The 15437-nt window shown below is 53.3% G+C and overlaps 2 protein-coding genes across 5 annotated transcripts; both read left to right on the top strand.

The window, feature by feature from the left end:
• Window positions 1-482: 482 nt before the first annotated feature.
• On the top strand, window positions 483-9039 carry RBM42 (RNA binding motif protein 42). Of its 3 annotated transcripts, none has more exons than XM_037820013.1 (10): window positions 483-732; window positions 996-1140; window positions 2318-2399; window positions 2494-2568; window positions 4115-4180; window positions 4279-4433; window positions 4979-5320; window positions 5646-5763; window positions 8508-8702; window positions 8796-9039. In XM_037820013.1, exons 1-10 carry the CDS (start codon window positions 605-607, stop codon window positions 8906-8908), a joined length of 1419 nt encoding a protein of 472 aa, XP_037675941.1. In that variant the 5' UTR covers window positions 483-604; the 3' UTR covers window positions 8909-9039. The 3 variants fall into 3 exon arrangements, with proteins under 3 accessions (XP_037675941.1, XP_037675940.1, XP_037675942.1); XM_037820012.1 differs by having other exon boundaries at window positions 484-732; window positions 4258-4433; XM_037820014.1 differs by lacking the exon at window positions 4115-4180 and having other exon boundaries at window positions 485-732.
• A 3007-nt stretch (window positions 9040-12046) lies between these two features.
• Window positions 12047-14959, top strand: ETV2 (ETS variant transcription factor 2). 2 transcript variants are annotated; one of them, XM_037820010.1, is made up of 6 exons: window positions 12052-12689; window positions 12793-12870; window positions 13106-13165; window positions 13448-13924; window positions 14366-14478; window positions 14740-14959. In XM_037820010.1, the coding sequence occupies exons 1-6, from the start codon at window positions 12626-12628 to the stop codon at window positions 14896-14898; spliced, it is 951 nt and encodes a 316-aa protein (XP_037675938.1). In that variant the 5' UTR covers window positions 12052-12625; the 3' UTR covers window positions 14899-14959. The 2 variants fall into 2 exon arrangements, with proteins under 2 accessions (XP_037675939.1, XP_037675938.1); XM_037820011.1 differs by lacking the exon at window positions 14366-14478 and having other exon boundaries at window positions 12047-12689.
• The last annotated feature ends 478 nt before the right edge of the window (window positions 14960-15437 follow it).

The raw sequence follows: 15437 nt of genomic DNA, 5'->3' as shown, positions 1-15437 counted from the left end.
CCTCAGAACACCGCCCATTTTCCTCTGGCATACGTTTTCTTGTTTCAGATGTCACCTCCTCCAGGAAGCCTGGGTCGCGTGCTTTCTTTTAGGCTCCCCCATCACGTCCTTGATGTTTCTGGAGTCACTGTCTGGCAGCATTTCTGTCTACCCCAGAGCAGGAGCCAACCCGTCCAGCCTCGTCCGACCCTGGGAGCGGCACGGATTTCAGTGTGCGTTTAAAAACTTCCGGCACCGGCCGTGCTTGGGAGGGGCCTCTGAACTTTCCTGAGTTCTCAAAGGTCCAGTTTCCACGCTGGGGGTGGGGCTAACTTGCTTTGCTGAGCGCTCATTGGCCCATGTTCCTCTGTGAAAGGTAGGCCGCCCGTCTTCGCAGCGCTCGGATAGGCCCAGGTTCTTCTGTCAGTTCGTCCTGTCAGCCCCACCTCATTCTCCGAATGGGCCCCCGTTGACAACTTGACGTCATCTACCAGCGCCTTTGAACGTCATCAGCGGGCGCCCAGCCTTACGAAACCAAAGAGTGCACAGCAAAACCGCTGGTGGTGGCGGCGGCCGCGGCGGCTGAGCTGAGGCAGTAGAAGTAGCGACAGCGACGGCAGCAGCGATGGCTGGGGCGGGACCAGCCCCGGGACTCCCGGGTGCCGGGGGACCCATGGTCCCGGGCCCTGGCGCCGGCATCCCGGGCAAGAGTGGCGAGGAACGCTTAAAGGAGATGGAGGCGGAAATGGCCCTGTAAGGCCCGCGACAGGGCGCGATAAAAGCCGTCCCAGGGCGCGATAAAAGCCGTCCCAGAACCAGAGACGCTGATCCCTGGAGGCTCCAGGCCTCGATAGGCTCGGGATATGGCTCTATCCTCGGGAAGGGGGACTTCGAGATTGTGGGGGCGGGGAGGGGGGAGAGGTAGACACAGAGGTGAAGGCGCTATCGTGATATGTACCCAGCGTTCCAGCATTGGTGTGAGGCCTTGAGCTGTGGTGTCTGTCCTGCTCCCCCAGGTTTGAGCAGGAAGTTCTGGGGGCTCCAGTAACCGGGATCCCGACTGGTGTGCCTGCGATGCCCACGGTCCCTACGGTAGAAGCAATGCAAGTTCCAGCAGCTCCTGTAATCCGCCCGATTATCGCAACCAACACATACCAGCAGGTATGGCTGAGCTAAAGCATGAAAGACAGCACAATGCCTAGCCCACAACAGTTGGCTGGCTCCTTAATCAGCATGACAAATTTTTTTATGTGCCAGACAGCATTCTAAGTACTGAGGACACAGTAATAACTAAGACAGACAATAGTTCAGCCCTTTGGGAGCTTATGTTCTAGACAATGTTGTTCATAGAACTTTCTGCAATGACAGAAATGTTTTATGTCTATTTAAAATTTACATTTAAGTTAAGTAGTTTCTCAGATGCCTTAGTCTCACTTCAAGTGTTCAAGAGCTGGCTACATGTGACTAGTGAAATGACAGAGAGACTATTAAAATGAAAACAAATAAATGACTTATTCATTCTATCAACATAATTATCAAGTGCCTCCTATACTCCTATGTTCTCTGACTAAAACAGAGAAAAACAATCACTGTCTTTTTGGAGTTTACCTTTTACTAAAGACAGACTTACCAGTATAGTCAGGGAAGGCTTTTCTGAGAAGGTAGACATATAAGCAACAATACAAAGGAGGTGAGGGAGGGCACCATGCAATACCTGAGGGAAGAACATTCCCAGCAGAGAGAACAGCCAGTGCAAGAGCCCTGTGACAGGTGCCTACTGGCATATTGAAGGAACAGCAAAGAGAGTCTGATAAGTAGAGTGAGCAGGAAGGAAGAGGGAGTAGATAAGGACAGAGAGATGATGGAGAGCAGCTCTAACAGTGCTTTGTGAGCCACTTTGAGGATCTTGGCTTTTACTCAAGTTGGGCAGCCGTTGAGGATTTTAAGCAGATGAATGATGTGGTCTAACTTAGATGTTAACAAGGTCACTCTGGCTGTGTTTGGAACATAGCCTGTAGAGGGAAATATTGATGGCTGGGACCAGGAAGGTGGCATGGGAGATGGAGAGAATGGGGTGGACATAATTTCAGGTCGTGCTAAGGCGAAGGTGAAACAGGGTGGAAAGAAGTTGCTACTGTCAGGTGTTAAGAACAGCTTTAGCTAGTGAGATCCTAAAGGTCTCCCAGAGAAGTAACATTTTAGCTGAGACCTATAGGTTGTCATATAAGTAGCCCCATACAGAGGGCCAAGAATGAAATCATTAGTCTCCCTGATTGAGCCAGACAAGGCACATTTGGGACCCTGAGCCAGCCCTTCATCCTGTCCTCCTCCCCAACAGGTCCAGCAGACTCTGGAGGCCCGGGCAGCTGCTGCAGCCACAGTGGTTCCTCCCATGGTGGGCCCTCCTTTTGTAGGTCCAGGTAAGTAAGGAGGTGGGGGGGGGGCAGGGGTGGGGGCAGGCAGATTGGTAAAAGCGGATGCCTTCCACCATCCTTTTCTCTCCCTTCCCAACAGTTGGCTTTGGCCCTGGTGATCGGAGTCACCTGGATAGTCCAGAGGCTCGAGAAGCCATTTTCCTACGGCGAGCAGGTAAGTCTGGGGCTAGGGACCCCACATTTCCCCAGAAACCACAAAAACATCTCTGATTTGCCAGGCACTCTTGTTTAACCTACTTCAGCCTCTTGCCTAAATCACTGATCTCCTTGCTCTAAAGTCATGTTCTCCATTTCATCCCCCAGCCTGATGTTGTCACCTTCCTAAAATACAAAGCTGGTGGTGTCACTTCTCTGATTATTTCAACTTAGTTTGGCCTTTATGAGGCTTAACGTGATCATTGCAAACTGCCCCCAACCCCCACTGTCACTCCTAATCCCTACCCTTTTCTGTGTTTCTCCATAGCACTTACCACGTTCTAACAAGCCATATAATTTACTTACTTATTTTGATTTTCACCTTTTGCCTCCTCTAGAACATAAGCTTCATGAGGGTCAGGGGTCTTAGCACCTGACACATAGTAAGCTTTATATACTATCGATTGATGGGATGAACGAACCATCAAACAAGTGCCAAGCTCCTTGCCTAGCATTGAGAGCCTTATATGACCTGGCCCCTGACAGACACACCACATTGTCTCCTGGAGTCCCAGACATTGCTGGGGTGTGCCATCCGTGCACTCATTGAGGTCTTTATTCACTGTCTCCCTTACTCAGTGTCACCCAGCTCTAATCTTCCAACCTATTCTCTCCCCAGGCCACTCTTACCTTTTGTTATTGAGGTGGCCTTTATATACCCATCCAGTTATTGTGACATTATTTCTCTGTGTGTCTGAAGAATATGTGTGTACTCAGTTTGATATAAAGTTCTGGTATAAAATCTATTAGATCAAACTTGGTAATTTTGTTACCTAAACCTGTTACACTTTTGTTATTTTTATCTCATGATAACTGAGAAGTTTTAACATTTTTCACTCTGTACTATGGTTTTCATCAAAACACAAATCTGACCCAGTCACCCTGCCCAGCTTCCAATTCTGCTGTTGCTCCCCAGTGCCCTCAGGAGGATGTCCATGGCTCAGCAAACAAGGCCTTGTTTGGGCACCTGCTGTCGACTCTACCTTTACAAGGCTCTATAATCTCCCACCCCCACCCCACTTACTTTTTTAGGATCACACTAAACCAAAAAAGAGAAAAGGTTTTGTTCATAAATGCTCTTCCTGCTTGTAATGTTTGCACTCAGCCTTTGCCTGATCAGCTTCTCATCCTTTTGGTCTCACTTATAGGTCCCTCTCTCCACAAAGCCTTCTCTAGTCCTTCTGGCCAACCCCCATGCCACCTCTGACCACCCTCAGCTGTCACTCTCTGACGATGGGTCTCTTCCCTCATACCCTGGACTGGAAGCTCCCTGAAAGCCCCTGGTCTAGGGACATGTCCCTAGCATTGCCCAGCATAGAGCCCAGCCCAGAAGAAATCTTCAATGGTAAATGTTGGCTGAATGAACAAATGAAAAGACCCCCACATCTCCCAGAAGGCTGCCCAGACTCTTCTCCAGGATTTCTTGGATGCTGAAAGAACCATCCCCACCTCGCCCCAATGCCCCGGTCCCCCATGACACACACCCCCATCTCTCTTTCCCACAGCAGTGGCCCCCCAGAGGGCCCCTATCCTGCGGCCGGCCTTCGTCCCCCATGTGCTGCAGAGAGCAGGTGAGGGGGCCAGGGTCGCCATCCCTGCCACATACCCCACCCCAAGTCCTCTGACTTCCCCACTAACACCCTGACAGATTCTGCTCTCTCTTCTGCAGCAGGTGGTCCCCGTCCTATGGCCCTTCGGCCCCCTCACCAGGCCCTTGTGGGGCCCCCTCTGCCTGGGCCTCCTGGACCACCCATGATGCTACCACCGATGGCTCGGGCCCCAGGGGCCCCCCTGGGTGCTATGGCAGCTCTGAGGCCTCCTCTGGTGAGTGTGGGCAGGGATCTGATGGCTGAAAGTGTGGTGGGCATGGAAACCCTTGATCTTGGCCCATTGGGTTCTGTCTGCCTTTCTCTCCTGGCTGGCTCTTCATGTCTCTGCCTCTTCATTCTTTGATTTTGTTTCTGTAGTATAGCTGCTGCTTTCTGCCTTTATCTTTCTCAGTTTCTCTCTGTGTGTGAGTCTTTCTGCTTTTGTTTCAGTTTTTCTTTTTGTGAAGAGAATATGGAGAGAACATGCCATGGGTATACTTCCATTTCTGCATCTATTTTTTTTTCCCTTTGATTGTCCCTCTCTGTTTTTCTATCTTGATCTCTTTCTTCTCTGTGTCTTTCTGTTCCTCTGTCTCCTCACTGCGTCTGTTTCTCTCTGCTGCTGTTCTTGATTCTGTCTGTCCCTTAAGTATCTGTCCCCTTTCTCTGTCTAGGTCCCTCTTGCTTGCTCTCTGGCCCTTGCCATGTTATATGGGATAGTGGTGGGAGCAAGGTCTGAACCTGTAATCTGGCCCCTTCATGCTCTCCCCTTGCTCACAGGAAGAACCAGCAGCCCCCCGAGAGTTGGGCCTGGGCCTGGGCCTGGGCCTGAAAGAGAAGGAAGAGGCAGTGGTGGCAGTGGCGGCGGCAGCAGCTGGGCTGGAGGAGGCCAGTGCAGCAGTGGCCGTGGGGGCAGGAGGCGCCCCAGCTGGCCCTGCAGTCATTGGGCCCAGCCTTCCACTGGCCCTGGCCATGCCACTGCCTGAACCTGAGCCTCTGCCCCTCCCACTGGAGGTAGTACGTGGCCTACTGCCCCCGCTGCGCATTCCTGAGCTCCTCTCCCTGCGTCCACGGCCCCGGCCCCCTCGGCCTGAGCCACCGCCTGGTCTCATGGCTCTTGAGGTAAGCAGGGAACATGACAACGGGGGAACAGCTGGGGCTGGGAGAGCAGGCAAGAGTTCATGAGCTTCCACACATGGACATGTAGTCCTCTATCTATGGGGTTAGGAAGGACCCAGGGGATTGGAGGGGCTGGAAGTCCAGAGTGGGGTGAGGAGAGGGGGAAAACAGACACAGTCCACACCTAGACGCACATCCAGTCCTGTAGCTGTGGAGGCAGGAGCACTAGGGGACAAAGGAGGGTGGCAGAGCCTAAAGAGGACAGATGGGTCTAGGAGACTCTCAATCCCACTGCTTCCAAACACACCCCAACCTCTTCCCGCTGCAGGTCCCAGAGCCCCTGGGTGAGGACAAGAAAAAAGGGAAGCCAGAGAAACTGAAACGCTGCATTCGCACAGCGGCTGGCAGCAGCTGGGAGGACCCCAGCCTGCTGGAGTGGGATGCGGGTAAGTGGGCTGAAGTGCAGGGTCAGGCATTGCTCAGCCAGGGACAGGCTAAGCTCTCCCACTTAGCTGCAGACAAGGGAGGTGAACCACATAACTCTGTACCACCCCGGAGGGCAGGCACTGTTAGCGAAGCTCATGGATGCTCCGAGGGGTAGGTCCCTGGCCTAGCCACTGGCTGGAGCTCGGTGGAGGTGATTGGCACCTATACGGCTTTCTGACCCCATTTAACTCCCGGGGGGACTGGTTTGCTAAAGGTCAGAGAGCATTCTTTTTTCTCCTAACTTCTTAGGAAAAATTTCAAACAAAGAAAAGTTGAAAGAATTGCACGGTAAACAGATGTATACCCATCACCTAGATTTAGCAATTAACATTTTACCATAATTGCTTTACCCTTTATATGTATGTATATATTTGTTATTTGCTCATTCTTTTGAAGCAAGTGGTAAACATCATAGCATTTCACCCCCAAATTCCTCAGAGTTCATTTCCTAAGAAAAGAGACATTCTCTTTCATGTCATACTATTATCGCGTCTAAGAAAATTAGCAATAATTCTGTGGCATCTCATGTTCAGTTCATATGCAGATTTCCCCAGTTGTTCTATAACTGCATTCTAGCGATTTTATTCCTGAATTAAGATCCAGTCAGGGTTGATGTATGCATTTAGTTTTATGTCTCTAGATAATCTTTTTTTTTTTAATTTTATCCTAAGTTTTTTTTTTTTATTCAATTTTATTGGGATATATCCAGATACCATAGTCATCCAAAGTGTACATTCAGTTCACAGTACCATCATATAGTTGTGCATTAATCACCACAATGAGTTTTTTAACATTTCCGTTACTCCAAAAAAATAAAAATAAAAGTAGAAAAGAATACCCAAAACCTCCTCTCCCCCCTCCCCCATTATTCATTTAATTTTTGTCCCCATTTTTCTACTAACTTAGATTATTGTTTAATGTAGAATGGTCTCCCTTCACCTCTTTGTTTTGTGTATAATACTTTTTGAAGTGTCCAGACCAGTTGTCTTGTAGAAGGTCCCAGATTGTTTGCTTCTGGGGTGGTTTAACTTCTTCTCAGAGGGCAACCTTAATCACCACAGAAACCATGGGGCAGCCAGAGCGGTGTCCAAGGAAGGAAATGGACCCACTACTCACCCCTGTCCTTGACCTCTGCCTCCTGTCCTGGTACCTTCTCCCTGCCCAGACGTGACCAGTGTGGGCCCTAGATCCTCTTTCTGTGAGCTAGGGCAAGTCATTTAGCCTTTAAGCCTCATTTTCCTCATGTCCAAAAAAGCATGATGATAGTTCATATCTCCTAGGGGTAGGGAGTCATTGGGATTGAGCATGTTCACAACAGCCCCAGACCCACCCAGGCGACATGCCCAGGAGTGACCGCTGAGTCCAGCCAGGGGCTCAAGGGGAATTCAGAATAAGCTTTGTGGAGGAAACACAGCTAGGAGAAAATGAAGCCTATGGTGCTAAGGTACAAGTATGGGACCAGGTGGGTGTCAGGGACCTGTGGACCCCCATGGGGAGGCATCCAGGAAATGAAATGACCCTGGGGACTCAGACCAGGGCTGGGAACAGAGGCAGGGGTCCATCATGGGAATGGGTCAGACGGCCCTGGGGGTGGGGAAGCTCAGTGCAGTCGGGTTAAAAGTGAACCCTCAAGCCAGGTGCTTGAGTTCCTGTCCTGGCTCTACTGGTTCCTGGTCGTGTAACTTTGGGCAGGTGACTTGACCTCTCTGTGCCTTCATGTAAAAGAAGTGCTTAGCACAAACTGCAAATAAAACTCACTACCCTCCCCCCTCCGTGGGACATGACTTCCAGGGTTAAGCCTGACCCAGGCATTGTGGGATTGACAATGCCTTCTTGACGAAAAGGGGGAAAAGAAAGGTAACAAAATAAGGTTTCAGTGGCTAAGAGATTTCAAATAGAGTCAAGAGGTCATTCTGGAGGTTACTCTTATATGCAAGCTTCAGTCAGATATTGCAGATCGCCAGTTTGCCAAGCCCCAACCAACAGTATTCCTGAAAACTCTAAAGGAAACCCAGGGCTCTTTCTAACACTCCATAAAAGTTTTACTTATTAAGTCTATTTCTCAGAAACTTAAAACCTTCAGATTATTCCTATGCCAGATAAACCCTAACAATTAGAAGTACCAGTCTCCCAGAACGTCAACCAATTACATCCCCTTACCCCATAATGTCAACACCCCTTTTTAACATGAAATTAGAAAAGTCATTGCTAAAATATCCCTGAAGATTCAGAGAATGATCAAATGAGAGAGAGGACTGGTAACAGAGAAGTTAGGATTTAACAAATGATTGTTACTACTAACTCATTATATAGATATTTCTTTTTTAGTTTCTAGTATATTAGAATAGCCAGAAGGAAACTCCTAAAACTGAGGAACTGTAACCCATACTATACTTTGAAATCTGCTCTATAACTACTTATTAAACTGTGCTTTTAAATTTGTCACCTTTCTGCATATATGTTATTTCACAAAAAATGTTTTTAAAAAAAGAAGTACTTAGCAGAAAGTCTGGTACAGGGTTAATGCCACAAAGGCATTGGTTATTATTACTAAGAGGGCCCTGGGCAAAGACCCAGAGGGAAGAGGGCTTGGGGGCTGCCTCCAGAGAAGGTGGGGCTCATTCTAAAATGACAGGCACTGGGCCAAGCCAGGACTGGCGGGGCCAGGAATCTGCATTCTCTGACTTTTCTCTCCCAACCCCAGATGACTTCCGGATCTTCTGTGGGGACCTGGGCAATGAGGTGAATGATGACATCTTGGCACGCGCCTTCAGCCGCTTCCCATCCTTCCTTAAAGCTAAGGTGATCCGTGACAAGCGCACAGGCAAGACCAAGGGCTATGGCTTCGTCAGCTTCAAGGACCCCAGTGACTATGTGCGTGCCATGCGTGAGATGAATGGTAAGTGAGATCTCCCCTGAGGCAGCGAGGGTGGCAGGCATCTGTCCTACGCCTGACATCCCAAGCCTGACCTTGAGCCCTCCAATCCTGTAGGGAAATATGTGGGCTCACGGCCCATCAAGCTGCGCAAGAGCATGTGGAAGGACCGGAACCTGGATGTGGTACGCAAGAAGCAGAAGGAGAAGAAGAAGTTGGGCCTGAGATAGGGTCTGTGGCCAGGCACCCGCTTACCCGGCTGGGCGCTGGCTCCTCCCCACAGTTCTCTTTGGAAAACTCCCAAGTCTTCACCCACCCACTTGCCCCAGAACGAGTTTCAATAAATTTATGTTCATTTCCACCCCTGGCTGGGTCACTGCCTGGAAGCACTCTGTGAGAAGTGGGACTTATATCTCCATCTGGGAATGGTGAGGAGCCTTGAAGTTTTACCCAAACATCCAGACAGGCATTTTTGAACCCTTATGGTGTGCCCCTGACATCTTGAAACCTCACAAGTGCACACTGAGTGCTGCCCATTCCACAGGGGAGGAAGTGGTGGCTCATGGCCAGTTCACAGCCTAGCTGAGACTCAGACCCATGTCTTGACTCCGGCCTGAGCACTCAGCACCAAGGTTTGGGGTTTTCTGGGTCCTGCCCCTCTGGAGCTCAATGCCTTTTATGCTTTCACCCATCCAGCAGACTCTCACGGAAACCCTGGACAATGCCAGGACACAACAGTGACCGAGACACAGTCCTGGGCCCTGTCCTCTGGGAGCTGCTGGTCGGTGGCAGGAGATAAGCCTGTTGCCAGATGGTAACAGCCCAGAGCAGTCAGAGCTGGGATGGGGAGTCCAGGGTCCTGTCATCGTTCAGAGGAGGCGCCTGATGCCAGCCCACACTCATCCTGTCATTCTGTCTTCCCCATCCCTGTGTCTTTCTTTCTCAGCCTCTGCAGTTCTCACTCACTGGGTCTCTGAGATTGTTTTCCAGTTTCTTCTGCCAAACCCCAGCAAAATTCTCTTGCTGTATGCCTCTGGGCCCCTCTGTGAGTGTCCCTCTGTTACCTCTAAGACTCTGTCTCTGATTCTCTCTTCTCTCTCTGCATCTTTGTACTCTTTTCCAACTGCAAGCTTGTCTCTGCCTGTCTGAAGAGGTGACCCTGCAGGGCCTCGAACTCCAGGCCTAGAGCCTAGTCTTTACCTTGGAGGCTGAAGCAAGCCTCAGGAAGCTGAGACAATACAGATTTGCACTTCAGAAAGATCCCTAAGAAAGCCATGCTGTGGGCTGGAAGCCTGGGAGGCTGGGGCAAGGACCTGCCAGAGGAGGGAGATGGTACGATTTCGGGAGGGTTGGGGGTTCAGGGGATGAGGGTCTCCCCTGGACATAGCTATCAGAACCCTGCATGGAGGGGGCAGATGAGGAAGGATTTTGTGGGGAGTTGGAGGGGAGTGACACCAAGGCCTCTCAGGAAGGTCACCCAGGAGAGCTCATATTCCCTCTGTTCCTGTCTTCCTGCTTTTCTGGCCCATTCTCTGACGTCACATTTTCCAGTCTGGCCCGAGGGTCAGAGGAGTGAGGGCCTCCTTCCTCTGCAGGAAGTGCCCTGCAACCCTCTCCCACCTGGGCTGGACCACCTAGCCCCAGGATTCTCAACACACACACACACAGGGCATGCTTCCCTGCCCTGGATCCTGTCCCACCCACATGGGGGCAAGGGAAGAGACCGGAAGAGAGGATAATTCCAGAAAGGAGGGTTTTAAATGCATGCACGGGAGTCCTCCAGGGGACAGGGTAGGGAGTCAGTGGGGGTGGGGCGGGTCTGAGAGACAGATGTGTAGAGTTGGAGGGAATGTAGCAGGTAGGGATGGAGAAAGATGGGGAGGGAGAAAGGGAGACTCAGGCAGAAAAGCCGAAGACAGAGTATATTGGTCAGAGACAGTATGAAGGGAAGAGAGGGAGATAAGGAGATAGGGAGAGCAACAGGAATACTCAGACACAGGGAGAGATGGGGAGGGACAGATTTGTCAGAGAAACTGGGTGACAAGGCCTGGTGCAATAGAGACCCATGGCTGGAGGTATCGACTCAGTGAGAGACAGACAGACAGACAGGAGAGAGACCAGCCTCAGGGAGCGAAGGCCTGGGGCCTGGTAGGGCAGGGCAGGCCAGGACTCCCTTCCAGCTCCTGGAGTTGGGTGGACGGAGAGACCAGTGATGCCCTCCAGAGGGTTCTGTGGCTCACCCACCTCAGTGTGATGCTGGCAAGCGGCTCCCCGTCCTGGGGCTCAGTTTCTCTTCTGTAAAATGGATGGAAGAACAGTGCTCACCTCCTCCATTCCGTGCTCCAGGAGAAGGTGGTTAGCATAGGAGCTGCCATATGGTAACAGTCATTAAGATGAAAGGAGAATGGCAAGTGGTTAACGATCACAGCTGGATGGATACTGGAAAATGTCCATAATAGAGTTAGATTATTTTTAATGGTAAATATTATCTACTTATCAATACAGAATTATGGATAAAAGCACAGGCTCTGAAATCAGGTTGCAAGATTTAGCAAATAAAAATACAGCACACCCAGTAAAATCTGAATTTCAGATAGACAATGAGTAATTTTTAATATAAGTATGCCCTAAGTATTGCATGGTTGTATGTATATGTTTCATGTATGCATGTTTTTTGTTTTTTTGTTGAATCATTAAAAACATTATAGACATCACAACATTTCACTCCTAAATTTCAGTTTTCATCCCCTAATAGAACTTTCATACCACAATACTATCTAAGAAAATTAACAATAATTCTATGATATCTCATATTCGGTTCATACTCAATTTTCCCCAGTTGTCCCAAACTATTAAGTGGATTGAAGCCTGCCTCAACTTACCCCTTCATAAAATGGGATAAGAATAGTACTACCTCAGAAGAGAATTAAACGAAGGCACATAGCAACTTGGCGGCTCACAGTGAGCCCTCAATAAATGTTAGCTATTACTATTATTAGTTATTTGTTTCTATTGTTGATATTTGTTTGTTATTATGATTGAAATTCCTCAGGATCAGCCCCAGAACGGCCTCCTCATGGCCCTCGGAAGGAAAGAACTCGGCCTGGTGGGGGATCTCGGGGCGGCCTCCCCCATCTCGCCTCCCCACAACTCCCCTCCCGCAGTCACCCCCTATGGATTGTGACGTAGGCCAGCTGGGGGTCTGGCCGGAAATCCCGCTTCCTGTTGCAGATAAGCTCCGCGCAGCCCAGCCGACCCCAGACCCTCCTCCCACCCCCCATGTCGCAGGATCAAGTCCCCAAGACGGAGAACCTGTCCGCCAACCCCCCGCCCCGCCCCCATCGCCCGCACCCCCGCCCCCACCCCGTCTCGCCCAGGCCGCCGCTCCCCAAGTCCCCGGCAGGCCCCAGCCGCCCCCGCCGCAGGGCAGCCCCAGCGACCCGGGGGCGGGCACCCACCCCTGAGGCGGGGGTCCTGCGGCTCGGCCCCGCCCCTGCAACTCGACCCTGGCTGCGACCCCCCGCTCTGACGTCTCGGAAAATTCCCCCCTGCCCCCGTCCCCAGGGGAGGGGGTGCATGGTATGAAATGGGGCTGAGACCCCCGGCTGGGGACAGAGGGACCCGCCAGAGGTGAGCGCAGAGTTGGGGACCAGACGCCTTGGTCCCTGGGGTAGGAGAGGCCTGGGGGCCTAGATTCCCGAAAGACTGGGGGCCAGGGCTCCTGGTCCTGAGGAAGGAGAGGACTGAGGTCCCTGCCTTCTGTTCCAAGGGAAAAGGGGACTGGAGACCAAGATTCCAGGGTCCTGGGGAAGGAGAGAGCAGGGGTCTGGACCCCTGGGTCCGAGGGAAGCGCGGGTTGGGGCCCAGACTCTGGAGTCCCTAAGTGCCACCAGCTCACCTTTTGCCCTTTCACCTCTCTTGGCCCAGAACATTCAGGACGAGCCTCCATGGATTTGTGGAACTGGGATGAAGCCTCATCACAGGAAGTGCCCCCAGGGAACAGGCTCTCAGGTCTGGGGATGCTGCTGGGGCTGAGGCAGTGTGCGGGAGGGGTGCCCTGGTGGGGGGCCTCTGCTGACACCCGACCCAGCCCTAACCTCCTCATTGCCTGCAGCAGGAACCGAACTCGCCTTCTATTTCCCTGAACTGGCACTTCAAGGCGACCCTCTGACAGCGGAGACAAGCTGGGAAGGTGGCTGCGGGCTGGGCCTCCTGAGTGCTGGGGACAAAAGGGGGAGTTGAAGCCCCTGGGTCTGGGTCGGGAGGAGGCTGCACGCTTGGACTCCTGAGGTGGAGGGAGGAGAGGCTCCCAGTCATGAGTCCTAAGTCTGAGTGAGTGGGGCCTGGAGCACTACTACTGGGTGGGTGGGGTGGGGGGTCAGGGGTAGTCCCTTCCCTAAACTCCGCTGCCATCTTATCCCTGGCAGGGCTCCCACAGCTGGACTGGGGCCCCGAGTTACCACAAATAGATGCTCCATGGGGGACTGGTGAGTGTGTTGGGAGAGGCGGGGGATGACGGGTCTGGGGGTTCTGAGGCACTGGGCTAGACGCTCAGCCTCCCCGATCTTTGATGGGGAGCGGGGCTGGAACTGGGGATGCCTGTGTCCTCAAGATATCCCATCCGGCCTGGATCAGAATAACGGCCTCCCCCACCCTAAGGTGGGGACCCGAGGTAGCTGGGACCCGAGACTTAGAACCGTAGAAGCCCCGAGGGGCCGGGGGCCGTGACATCTGGGCTCGCCTCACGTGCGGTCCGTTCCTCCACACAGAGCCCGCCCTGCCACCTCTTGCGTGGTCGGCAGACTGGACGGATCTGGCGCGTCTCGGCTGGGACCCTCGGAGCCCCGCCTCCCAGGCCCTGGGCCCCGCCCCTCCCGACCCGGGAGCCTCCCACTCCGCGGGCTCTGAAGGGCCGGCGGACGCGGACTGGACCTGCTCCGCCCGGGGCGCCACGTCGTGGTCGCACGCCCCCGCAGCTGGGAACTCCCGGCGCTGGGACTGTTCTGTCGGCCCCGATGGCGCCACCTGCTGGGGCAAGGGCCTCGGCAGGGAGCCGCGCGTGGACTATACCATTTCGTGGGGCGGGCCTGCGGGCTCGGACTGTACCAACTCCCGGGACCTGGGACCGCAGACGGCTTGCACCGCCTCTTCCCAGAGGCACCAGAATTCAGGCTGCACTTCCTCGGAACCAAGCCAGCAGTCGGATCGTGCCACATTAACCTGTTGCCCCAAAACCAACCACCGAGGTAAGAGGTCCGCGAAGACTGTCCTGGAAGGAGTCTAGAGAGACCGGACCTTGGGGCTTAGGGATGGGACCCGGGAAACTGGTAGTGAGGGGACGGGGCTGAGGTCCCTTGGTGCAGGAGAAAGGAGAGGACGGTAGTTCGCAAGCCTGGGTCCTGAGAGAGAGGGGAAGGCCAAGTGTCAGACACTGATAGTCCTCTAGCGAGCAAGGGGATGGGACCCAGGCTACTGGATTATGTGAGAAAAGAAAAGAGGGCCCCAATGCCTGGGTCCTCGAGGCACACTTGGGGTCCCCTACATGGAGGGCTCTGGACTCGTGGATCCCCGAGTTGGGAGGACCTCGAGGTCCCGGAGGTGGTGAGGGAGCCCGGACTCTTGGGTCATCCAAGCCGCGTGGACTGGGGCTAGAAAATCTGAGCGTTCACTCGCCCCCAACCTCTCAGGTCCCATTCAGCTGTGGCAGTTCCTCCTCGAGCTGCTCCGCGATGGGTCGCGCAGCAGCTGCATCCGCTGGACGGGCAACAGCCGCGAGTTCCAGCTGTGCGACCCCAAAGAGGTGCGGCCCTGGCCTCAACCCGGCCGCCCCATTCACCCTACTTAGTCTTGGCCCCGCCCCCAGCCTCGTACGGGCTAGATTCAGCCCAACCCTCTGCAAACAGCGGCTTGAGCCACCAATCCCATCAACCCGAGTCTGCCGGCCTAACCGTTGTCAGGACTGTATTCTGAATACTGGCCCCGCCCCGCCCACGCATCACCAGGCCCCGCCCACCCAGCACCAGGCCCCGCCCTCTTTGACTCAGCCCCGCCTCCGTTCCAGGTGGCGCGGCTGTGGGGCGAGCGCAAGAGGAAGCCGGGAATGAATTACGAGAAGCTGAGCCGCGGCCTGCGCTATTACTACCGCCGCGACATCGTGCGCAAGAGCGGTGGGCGCAAGTACACGTACCGCTTCGGGGGCTGCGTGCCCGGCCTGGCCTAGCCCGACCGCGCGGTGGCGGACCGGGAGCAGTGACCCAATAAAAAATATCCCGTCAAGGCTTGTCGCGCTTGCTCGGCTGCGTTCTTCCCACTGACACTGACCAGATCCATCCCCGCAAGGGCACCTACGTCTGCACCACCACACCCGCTGCTGGGACATCGAAATACAAGGGTGACCAAAACAGATCCAGCCCTTTGGGAGGCCTATTGTGCGCCCACTCTGTGATGTGACCTGCAAGGGAATCAGATCCAGTCCCCCTAGGGCCTACCATGTGCCTGCCCTGTGTTGGGACAGGTAAAGGAATCAGACACAGTCACTAACTTGCGAGTTTACCTACTGTGTCGCCCCTAAAGAGGATGCAGAGAGGACTCAAACCCAGAACTCCAAAAAGAGCTTGCTGTATACTCTCCCAGTGATGGGGACCACGAAGAAATTAGACCCGGTGCTTGCCCCTCAACACCACCTACTCTGTTTCCTCACCCCAAGATGGGGAACATAGAACTCAGACCTAGGCCCCAAGGAGACCTACTGGGTGCTAC

Source organism: Choloepus didactylus, chromosome 27, assembly GCF_015220235.1.
Source record: "Choloepus didactylus isolate mChoDid1 chromosome 27, mChoDid1.pri, whole genome shotgun sequence".
In the NCBI taxonomy this organism is placed as follows: domain Eukaryota; kingdom Metazoa; phylum Chordata; class Mammalia; order Pilosa; family Megalonychidae; genus Choloepus; species Choloepus didactylus.
The sequence above is the reverse complement of the archived record's forward strand: the minus strand, read 5'-3'. Positions and strand labels throughout refer to the sequence as shown.

What these genes read in the sequence shown, in the direction of transcription:
- RBM42 (XM_037820012.1), top strand. Translation starts at nt 605, where the DNA reads ATGGCTGGGGCGGGACCAGCCCCGGGACTCCCGGGTGCCGGGGGACCC. An exon ending in CAGCTCTGAGGCCTCCTCTG is followed by an intron (nt 4,434 to 4,978) that starts GTGAGTGTGGGC and finishes CCTTGCTCACAG; the next exon opens with GAAGAACCAGCAGCCCCCCG. An exon ending in CTGGTCTCATGGCTCTTGAG is followed by an intron (nt 5,321 to 5,645) that starts GTAAGCAGGGAA and finishes TTCCCGCTGCAG; the next exon opens with GTCCCAGAGCCCCTGGGTGA.
- ETV2 (XM_037820010.1), top strand. Translation starts at nt 12,626, where the DNA reads ATGGATTTGTGGAACTGGGATGAAGCCTCATCACAGGAAGTGCCCCCA. An exon ending in CCCAGGGAACAGGCTCTCAG is followed by an intron (nt 12,690 to 12,792) that starts GTCTGGGGATGC and finishes CATTGCCTGCAG; the next exon opens with CAGGAACCGAACTCGCCTTC. An exon ending in AGATGCTCCATGGGGGACTG is followed by an intron (nt 13,166 to 13,447) that starts GTGAGTGTGTTG and finishes TCCTCCACACAG; the next exon opens with AGCCCGCCCTGCCACCTCTT.